Source organism: Onychomys torridus, chromosome 8 (genome assembly GCF_903995425.1).
Source record: "Onychomys torridus chromosome 8, mOncTor1.1, whole genome shotgun sequence".
In the NCBI taxonomy this organism is placed as follows: Eukaryota; Metazoa; Chordata; class Mammalia; order Rodentia; family Cricetidae; genus Onychomys; species Onychomys torridus.
In genome coordinates this window covers 37,117,199-37,128,116 of record NC_050450.1, presented here as the reverse complement: position 1 = coordinate 37,128,116, position 10,918 = coordinate 37,117,199, and the positions used below count along the sequence as shown (strand labels likewise).

Genomic DNA, 10,918 nt, shown 5'->3' with positions numbered 1-10,918 from the left:
ACACAAAAATACAACAACAACAATAATAATAATAATAATGCCCAGTCTATTTAGTGTTGCTTGTTCGTATAACTGTTCATGGCTGATCCCTTGGGACTAGATAACTGGTCAGGAGTCTCACCCCTAGAGAGGAATGATTTTCCCAAAGAGAGAAATTTTTTTACATTAAATGTGTGAGCCAGGGCAAAACGAGATCATTAAAAAACCAAAATATTACATGAGAAAATAATCCCACTTTGTCTCCCTTCAGAGAATAGAAAGGCAACTGATTACTTTGCAAATGCAAAATGATCTCTGCAGGTAGACAGAGTGACATCAATGATAAAAGCTGGGATAGCAAACACAAATCAATGAGATTTTAAAAAGAAAAAGACTGCTCCATCTCTCCTGAATTACACCATGAAGTGCTGAGAGAAATCACCTCCTCTGAAGTGCAGACAGACAGGGCACAGCTGCAGAAGAGGAAAACACCTTTCTGATCCCCAACTGTAAACACCTTCCTTTCCGCATAAGAGTCAAAGCACAGTTCTATATGCTGAAGAAGTGAGGTGTGTCTTCGTGATAACTGGAGCTCTAATCATGACAGCGTGTGATAGATTACTTCTGCAGACGCTTTGTGGGAGGAAGAACAGCATGGGTCTGTAGCTCTGTAAGAGCAGGAGACCAGGAAAGCCCTGGCTGTCAGAGCCTCCGTGCTGCAGTAGACAAGCCTTCTGTAAGTGAGTTGGGGTCACACATAAGAACAAGGCCCACTGGACCGTGGAAACACACAACTTTAATCCTAGCACTCAGGAGGCAGACACAGGTGAATCTCTGAGTTGAAGGCCAACCTGGTCTACAGAGTGAGTTCCAGGATAGCCTGGGCTACACAGAGAAACCCTGTCTCTAAACATCAACATAATAATAATAATAATAATAATAATAATAACAACAACAACAACAAGGTTCTTGAGAAACTAAATTTGCTGAGCTTGGAGCTAAGACACCTACACTACCTCTGACAGAAATACTGGGCCCTTTCTTTAGTCACAAAGCAAAGTGGAGGATGACTTCATTAGCTTGTCACAATTGTGGGTACAAGGCTCTGTGGCCGCAAGGCAATTGCGAGAATGTGTGTTTGTGTGTGTGTGTGTGTGTGTGTGTGTGTGTGTGTGTGTGTGTGTATGCATGTGCATATGGATTTGTGCATGTCTGTCTGTACATGCCTCCATGTGTAATAGGTGTGAGGTTGAGATTCACAGGTCACCCAGCTATATACAAGACCCTGCTAGTCCAGGGTGAATCATCATGGATCTTTCTGTGCAGTGTAACCTGGTGTGGTGATTAACAAACAGTACCAAGATATCATGGCTGATATGTTGGGGGAAGGGCAAGGGAGAGGGAAACCCCACAGTCACTTCAGTATCAGAAAAAGTAACCAGAGAAATGCCTGGACTGTTTATTTGATAGTCATTGACCTTCCCTTTCTATCTACAGTGAGTTAATGATTAATCAGAGGAAAAGCCTAATGAAGGGGATCTTGAATAACTCAGATGTTAAGGGTCTGGTCAGGATAGCTCCCGCCTTAGTTCCAGCACTCAGGACACAGATGTAGGTGGAGCTCTGTGATTTCAAGGCCAGCCTGGTCTACATGGAGAGTTCCAGGCCAAGGGATGCCACAGTGAGATTCTATCTCAAAATGACTTTTCAAAAACAATACATTTTACAAAAAGACTCCAGGTTCTGTTTTCAGCACCCACATGATAGTTTACAACTGTACTTAACTCCAGTTCCAGGGGATCTGGCATCCTCTTCTAGCCTCTGCAGGCACCAAGTACACTTACAGTCTGTGTATGCACACAAGCAAAACATTCATATTCAAAAAATAAATTAATCTTTTTTTTAAAAAAATTCTTGCTGGGAGGTGGTGATGCATGTCTTTAATCCCAGCACTTGGGGAGGCAGAAGTAGGTGGAGAGAGAGAGACAGACAGAGACACACACAGAGAGAGAGAGAGAGAGAGAGAGAGTTAGAATCCAAACCTGACCTTCTCAGGTCACATCCATCTGTCTCTCTGCACCCTGATAGTTGTGTGTAGAGAAGCCCAGCCTACCAGACTCTAATCTACCAAGGGCGATCAGCAGCGATTCCTGTATGAAGCGTACACAGTAACTAAATGAGGTCCTTCTACCACTTGCTACACATACTCAAAGTCACACATTTCTTCTCCTAAATGTAAGACATCCCTTAAACTCCGGCCATCCAGGGGAATCAGAGAACCTGACACAGGCATGTACTATGGACTACTCAACAATCCTGTGGCATGAAACCTCCTCTTCCTCTGAAATTATGAAAGAAACCTTCTACTCTACTTTGTGGACCAGTCTGAACTCTCCTCAGAGCCTCCACCATGCGGTCTCATAACGATGCTAATAATTCTGCTAATAAGTGTTTTACTCAAAAGGACACACACAAAGTAAAGAAGATGGTGACAGACTTGGAGTTTGAGGTCATTGAACTCCCACACTGCTTCCATAGCAAGATGATGGAAATATACACCTTCATTTTTTGTTTATATGGGTTTTTAAAAATTTATTTCAAAAGTCTCACTATGAAACCAAAGCTGTCCCGGAACTCGCTATTATAACACAAGGTTATATATAACTCAGGTTCTTCTTACCTCCATCTCAACTGATTAGATTTTGCATGTGTCTCTGTGGTTCAGTTCACACACTCAGCTTCTCAGTTTAGGTAGTCACCTGAAGTGAACTCTCAGCCTTGCCTCCTCAGGGAGGTCTGACTCCAGATGTCCCACCCAAAGATCCTTGGCAAATGGCAGTTTCAAGAACAGGCTGCCTGTGTTTTGACTCTCCTCTGTGTTCACCCACTACATCCAGCCATCATGGCATCCTGACTTGAGAAACCTTTCCCTGATGCCCAGTCATAACAAGTAACTGAGTAACTGTGCCCTGCCTCAGTTACTCCCCATGAGCAAAAACATGAGGGATCGACTCTGCGGTCCAGGGAGACACTGCCTGGGCTGGACTTCTGGCTCACTGATGTGGAAGTTTCCAGAAATTCTCTTCCTGAGCTTCCTGGACTGCCCTGAGACCTGTTCCTGTTTGTTCTTATGGAAATGCCATAAAGGAAGCAGGACGGATAGACAGCCTCCACCAGTCTCTAAGGACGGAGGTCAAAATCATCCAGAGACTTGCAGTAGCCTAGTTTCTCCCCAGGCTTTGCCAAGAAGCCGTAGGCTTAGAGGGAAGCAAACAGAAGGACAGCTTCTAGCTGTCACCCCAAACCTCCAGTGCATTAAACAAGGACAGGAATGTGAAAGCAGCTCACACTGACCCCTCTTCTCAGCAACTCAGTCTTTTCCAGGAAAGAGAAAGAGAAAGCTATCATCACCAGTAGAGGATCACATTACTGGTCACTTGGAGGGGTGACAGAGAGGGCTCCCTGTGACCAGAAGGTTACATTGTGCAAACCTCTGGGCAATAGTGAGCTACAAGTAGGCAGAAATTGTGTTCAGGGCCCTGGAAAGTGCCTGTGTGACCCTCTTCATTGCTCCCTGCCCAGCCTGTCTCCCTCCACAGTGAGAATGAAACAGGCTCAGTTTTGCTTGCATACACACCCCTGCTCCACTTGACTCAGTGAGAACTTCCAGTAGGTACAGAAAAGCAGCAATGGAAATGCCAGCGCTGTCCCCACCCTCCGAAAGCAGCATGGCTCCTCCTGGCCACCCCCTTGGTCACTAGGCCTGTAGCTGGCTGCTAGAAAACACTTCTGCTTTTCTTCATGAAAACATCACACGGGGGGTCAGTGCTTCTGTGCCAGGGTCCAAGTCTCCAATCCCTGCTTTTGCTCAGGTGTCCAACTCTACTAAACTAACTCCTGGATCCTAGGAAAATAAAATATGGCCCCTCTCAGCTCAGACCTTCCCTCTCAAATACCAGCTGCAAGGATGTGAGCCTGATGTCCCACACCCTGGTATTCAGAGACTTTCTCCCTTATGAGGACAATGAGGTGGGGGTGATCAAGTGAGCCAGCAGACAAGGAAAACATGACACAGAACAGGGTTGCAGCCCAAGTCTCCAAGCACCTGAGGAACCAGAGTTTGTGAGCCTGAAGGTTGACATTGCCCAGGTGTTTGTCCAAGGAATGAAGTAGCAGGTTCAGGCACAGGATGCTCTGACCCTGGGCTGGCTGTTAAGGTCCCTAAGCAGACTTGGTAAACCCCCACATCATCTCTCCATCCCCACCACACTCATGTCAAACTCAGGTCAGCACAGCCATGCTCTGGCCTCTCTCTGAAAAACACTATGTAGCCTGCCCAGCCTAATCTTTCAAAACAGCTGTTTCCAGGAATAGAAATCGAAACCATTTCTCACTGAAGTCTCCTCCCAGTCCCAACTGGCAAGCAAGGCTCAGATAGAGCAACTGCAGGGCAAAAAGCAAGGTTTGTGGAGAGAGAAAGACCAGAGGCAGAAAGACAGTCCACGAGGTCAGCCAGCTCCTACTGCTTTCTGACTGGTCTCTCAGAAGGACTCCAGACCTCTCATCTCTGCACATCCCAGATCTGGATTTCAGTTCTAGATCTCTCCATATAGAATTCTGCTGAAGGACAGCAACGTTTTTCTAGGAAGAAGTGACCTTCCAGGAAGGCCGCCTACAACCGGATCCCACATAACCCTCCTCTGGAGCAGGTAAGTAAAAGCCTCTTAAGTACAGCTTACTCACCCCTAGACTCCCTAAACTTCTGTCCTTGTGATATGAAAAGTCCAACTGGGACACCAGGTCATGGGACCTTGGGGTCCGGACTGTTTTGCTCAGCACAGCAGGACCTCTCTCTGACTGTCTTCAGTACCACACAGTACTCCAATGGCTTTGCTGCTCAAATCCATCCAAGCCACCAGCATGGAGGCAAATGTCTATCTAGTTCACCTGAGTATTCCTGTGAGTCTTCTAAGGGTTGCTAAATTTAAAGAAAAAAGGGAAGAGAGGGCCATTCCATCTTTTCTTAGAATCTAAGGTAGCATCTCTTCATCTCTCCACAAGATTAAATTCCCGAGATCAGAATGGACCACAGGCAGTATCTGAGATACATAATAAATATGAAGAAAAAGGAATTGGAATTGGTTCTTGTTCTGGACCTCAGAGTGGTTTTGGAGTATAAGGTATCTTAGTGAACCTTTTGTCTGACTCCATCCAAATGTTTTATTTGCATTGGAGAAAGTGGCTCTGTTTAAGGCACTAACTCATTAACTAATCTATACGCTAACTTTTCAAACACCATCTCCCCAGAGCATACTGGGCTCCGTATTGTTCCCATTCACCTTGAGGAAGTTTATCACACTTTCCAGAAATATATGAACATCTTGGTTTTTCTCTCAGTCTTTCCTAATGGTGATCAAATAGGAATAAATGAGAGTTTTAGCACACACGAGGATATTAGTTCACAAAAATCCTTGATTTTAGGTTCATTGCTAGTCTATTCTTGTTCCCACATTCCCATGTGTCTTTCTGATGGAGATTCATAATGTCTGTGTGATATGTGAACTACATAGAGCCCCACACAGAAAAAAAAATTCACTTGTAAATGAGCTTCATTTTGCATCAAGTAAGCCATGAAATTTATTTAGTAGGTTATAATAAGCATGTGTTCAAGTTAATTAATTGGAGTAGAAAATAACAAAACTCAATTCAATGAACTTAATGGACTAAAGTAGGGCCAGAGTAGATTGTGTGGTACCTACCACCTTCCACACAGCTGTGGGCAAGTGTGTGTGAGCATGCTCTTAGTTCTGTGTGTCTGTTGGGAGACTCCAAAGACACTGCTCGCAGACTCTGATTTTCCTTCCCAGGCCCAGCTCCCCTCTCTAGTTGGATCTACTGGTTAAGCTCCCTCCAGAAGCCCCAAGGGTCTTACTTCTTCCGTGGGGATCTTCAACCTTATACAGAGGGGGTGAAATAGAGATATAATCTGGGCAGCAGCCTCAAAAAAGGAAATGGGAGGCCATTTGAATCTCAAAAAGCATTCTATGGGTTCTTTGCAAATACTGAGTCAGCGTTCTGAGCTACAGTACTCAGAGGCTCTCTCTGACAACACTCCCGAGTGCCTCCCAGAAGAACTTGCAGCTTCACAGTTACCCATGACCTTTCCCAGTCTGCCTGTAATACAGACTGCAGCAGGATACAACCCTTGGAGAGTGACTAGATCCTGTGTGCAGCCATGACCTGCATCATTTCCCACAGGGTCCAGCACAGGCTGTGCAGGTATGGGAAGTCTCCATCACAGTCACATGAATAGTTCTGAGAAAAGCATGGTTTGTGTTCATCTTCTCCCCTGGTGAGTAGAACTCACTTGGTAAAGTAAAAGAGACACAGAACTAGACCTTGGCCAATGACAGGCAAGAGGGGAGTTGCCTTGAGGACAAGACACTACTAAATGTCACACAGCTCTTCTCTGTCGCCCATCTCCTCACACCAGTGCAGAATGCTCTCTCTCCTGGACTTTGTCCTGCTTCATTCCCCTGGCTTCCAGCCAACTTTGCCTCAGAACAGGTAAGTCCACCATCATGTCTATATACCCAGTCAGGACACCTTGACACTCTGAAACAGGAAACACCATCCTGGCTGATCCATATGCTCTCAGGTCTGACACAGGAGCTACTGGAGGAGGACTCTGAAGAGTCTCTGCTTTCACTGCCTTGAAGGGCTTGAAGCTTCTATGCAGGTGTGACATGTGACAGCAACATTTCCCATATTCTCCCTCCCACTGAACTCTGGACATCTTTATGATCATTTGATGACAGATCTTGTTCTCTTGATGAGTTTAACCCCAAAACAAGTTCTGAGTAGTTGGAGACACTGGGGGAATTTCCTTTAGCATGGCAACTCAGTTTTAGGGTACACATAAAAGAGGACAGAACACATTGGTTTCCAAAATTATAAACTGTGTGTCCATGTAAGATGTAAATGACAATTGGTGGCAGTTAGTAAACCAGGGTCCCCAAGGGAAGCACCTCAGCATGCATCAAATCCTCTATTAAGGAGGATTGTCTTCACTTCACCGACAGAAACATGGAGTCACATTCCAGAGATCAACCTTTGGATTCCTTACACACTCTGTGTGTAAATAAAGACTGGTTCTTAGCCAAGATGGTATACCCCCATAATCCCAGCACTAGAGAGACTGAGACAGGAGTATCATAAATTTGAAGTCAGCCTGGACTACAAAAAAAGACCCTGTCTCAAAAAAAAAAAAACAAAAAACTATTTATTCATGATTCTCTGTTTCTTCACCCACAATCAACAATAATGAATACCACTTATCTAATAGGATTTGAGGACTGTTAAGTGAGATAAGGCATTCAAAGGACCCAACACAGACTCACAGACACAGGACCTTCTTGCTGTGTGATTAAAGTCAACGAGTGGAGGAGAACCCTAGGAACGGTTTCCTTGGAGACCCTAATAAAACCGGAGAGCCTCACCAAGAGAGCTGAGAGGTGTACAGAGAGCGTCAGAAGGATCTTGTCATGAAACCAACACACAAGTCCTGGGAGGTGGGTAGCATGACTTTCTGGTGCCTGAGGCAGGAAACTGGAGTTCCAGGAGTGTATCCGTGTTACAAGGAGCCGAGCACCGCACACAGGGAATGGTCCTTTGGCCCGTTTCCTTCTGTAGAGGATGAGGAGGCTATAGGGAGCCGGACTGGATTACATCAGGTGCTATCCCAGGAGAGGTGTGAGTGAAGCGGGTACCCAAGCTCAAGGAGAGGATGGAAGATGAGAAGTTGCATGGTGGGATGTACCGTGGTCATGAGTGTGTCCTAAGCATAAATACCTGGGTCTTCTAGGGAAACCTCCTGCCTCAATGGAAGGACAAGACAGGCCTCCAGATGTTCTGTTGAGTGCTCCTAATGGGACAGAAAGGCTGTATTAAAGCGGGGGGGGGGGGGGGGGTCGGGGTCTTGGATTTTGGAATTGTTTTAACTTATTACATTGTGTGTGTGTCTGTGTGTGTGTGTGTGTGTGTGTGTCTGTGTGTCTGTGTGTGTACATATGCTCAAACATGTATGTGAGAGTGATTAGAGGACAAGTTTTAGGAGTTGGTTCTCTCTCCACCATGTGGGGGTTTGAACTCAGATCATCAGGTTCAGCAGCAAGTGCCCTTGGCTACTGAGCCATCTCACTAGCCCTGGGTGATAGGATGTCTTTATTTGTGTTCTTGAACAAGCAGAAAGTTGAGTTTTAAGAGAGGATAGCATAGCAATCACTCTCGATAGGGGGACTCTTGGAGACCATCAATAAGGAGCAGTTGGTGTGTTGTAAGCTTGTGTACAGTCCACTTGATGATCCCAACCAATTCTTTTCTCAGTCCTGAGGACCAGTCCACTCATGCTTTAATTTCATTGCAAGCAATCAGCCAACAAGAAAAATATATTTTCACACATCAGCCTGAGTACCTCCAATAATAATAATACAATCAACAGTTATGCACAGAACTGTACAAACATAAGCACTAACCAAAACCTCCGTGGCAGGCTAGTTGGAAATTAATTGTTTTGATTCATCTGTGGAAGTCAATGGGAGATGAGCATAAACTAGAAAAATGTGATTCCCCAGGGAGAAAAACGTCATTTGTAAAAGGAAAAGGCAGAGTGTGCTTTTTAGAAGAGAATAATTAAATTATACTTGACTCTGAGGTCTTGCAGGTCCTCACCAGCACGTGGCTCAGTGAGGAGAACGGCTCCTAGTGCTCAGGTGTGGGTCCTGCCTGTTCATGTAGACTGGCCTGTGTCCCCACTGGGTGACCTGTCCTGTCCTGCTGCAGGAGTACAGCCCTTCACACAACAGCTGCGCAGCCGCCCTCTTGAGCACCATCAATCATCTATCTCCTGAACTGATTGTACATCAAACGTCTTTGCTCCTTCCCTGGTTGTGGTTCTGAAACATTGAGGCTGTGACAAGAATCCTGTTGATTCCGATAACCCCCATGTCTAACTTCACACCGCTTCTCCTTCCACAGGCTGAGCCCCTACTCCCCAACATGGAAGAGACCCCTTACGCTCCGCTGAATTCATCCTCTGCCTTTGCCACGTCATATCAAACCCTGGGCAGCATTTTGCCTAAGGTCAACAGGACTGTTGAAAAGGCCTTGAACGAAGGGAAACTGTTGGACGTGGTATGTGGGATCAAGGAGACCATGGCAACATTGTCCCAAATCCCAGTGAATGTCACTGTGACTGGGGACTCGGGCAATGGCCTGTCATCTTTCATCAATGCACTCCGAATCATTGGCCATGAGGAGGATGACTCAGCTCCCACTGGGGTGGTGAGGACCACCCAGACACCAGCTAGATACTCTTCATCCCACTTTCCCAATGTGGCACTGTGGGACATGCCTGGTTTGGGGGCCACAGCCCAAACCATAGAGAACTACAGTGAAGAGATGAAATTCAGCCGATATGACTTATTCATCATCATCGCCTCTGAGCAGTTCAGCTCGAATCATGTAAATCTTGCCCAAGTCATCCAGAAAATGGGGAAGAGGTTCTATATTGTCTGGACCAAGCTGGACAGGGACCTCAGCCAGTGTGTCCTTTCAGAGATCCAGCTCCTACAGAGTATCCAGGAGAATATCCAGCAGAGTCTACAGAAGAAGAGGGTGAATATACCCCCCATATTCCTGGTATCCAGTCTAGACCCTTTACTACATGACTTCCCAAAGCTGAGGGACACACTGCATAAAGACCTCTCCAACATCAGGTGCTCTGGGCCCTTAAACGCCCTTTCTGGCACCTGTGAGAAGATCATTGATGATAAAGTGGATTGCTTGAAGGAGAGAATAGACAACGGATGCTCGGAGAATTCTTTTGGTGTCAGGGATAATGATGACATGGGAGAGTGTCTGAAAGCGTTCCAATTGAAATTTGGTGTGGATGACAGATCACTTCAACAGGTGGCCCAGAGTATGGGGACAGTAGTCGAAGAGTACAAGGCCAACATGAAGTTCCAAACCCTGCATACTCTCCAAAGAGGGGACTGGCAACTGAGACTGATGACTTGTGCAGTCGTGAATTCGTTCTTCCGAGTTCTTAAATGTCTCCCATGCTTATGTCGTTGTGTCCCCCGTTTCAGACGCTTAAAACTCAAACGCATGCTTCTGTTAGTTTCCCAGGACACTAAGGCCATCGTGAAGAAAATCCTGAGAGACTCCATCAGCTCTCCTCAAATCTAGTGTAGGGGTGGTCGGCCGCCTTCTCACATGGAAGCCAGACTGCCTTGGGTCTGGATCTAACCTGGATCCAACCCTACTTCTCCACTAGAAATCAAGAGATATAACAACACTTTCTCTGAGGATCTAGACCCTTTGAGAGGAGTTAAAAATCACTCATTTCACTTGTCTCCACTCTAATGCACTGTTCTGCTGAGGGACAGGGACAAATTGTTTAAAAAAAAATAGTTGATCATCTTTCTTAGATTTGGAATATAGAAAATTTGTTTTCAGTTGTGAAGTGTGATGTTAGTCTAAATCAGTTTTCCTCTAAAACAGTAAAGTCAGATCCTCTTCATTAACACCTTTTTATTCTCATCCTCCTTCCTTTCCCTGGATACCCCTGCACAGAGGAACACATAGATGGAGAATATGGTAGCAGCCATTGTTCTCTGGATTCTGTTCAGTACTGGGGAAAGGACTCAGACAGTGTTTCTAATGCAAGCTGCTCATCTGTCACACATTCACTGACAGGTACCTAAAAAGAGTATCTTAAGAGGGAACTCAGAGCCGGGCAGTGGTGGCACATGCCTTTAATCCCAGCACTCAGGAGGCAGAGGCAGATGGATCTCTGAGTTCGAGGCTAGCCTGGTCTACAAGTTCCAGGACATCCAGGCTACACAGAAGAACCCTGTCTCAAAAACAAAAGAGAATT

At 45.7% G+C, this 10,918-nt stretch overlaps 1 protein-coding gene across 1 annotated transcript; it reads left to right on the top strand.

Annotated features, from left to right (window-relative positions):
- The first annotated feature begins 4,436 nt into the window (after positions 1-4,436).
- Positions 4,437-10,812, top strand: LOC118589853 (immunity-related GTPase family M protein 1-like). Its single transcript, XM_036197495.1, has 2 exons — positions 4,437-4,688; positions 9,016-10,812. The coding sequence occupies exon 2, from the start codon at positions 9,037-9,039 to the stop codon at positions 10,225-10,227; it is 1,191 nt and encodes a 396-aa protein (XP_036053388.1). The 5' UTR covers positions 4,437-4,688; positions 9,016-9,036; the 3' UTR covers positions 10,228-10,812.
- Positions 10,813-10,918: the final 106 nt, after the last annotated feature.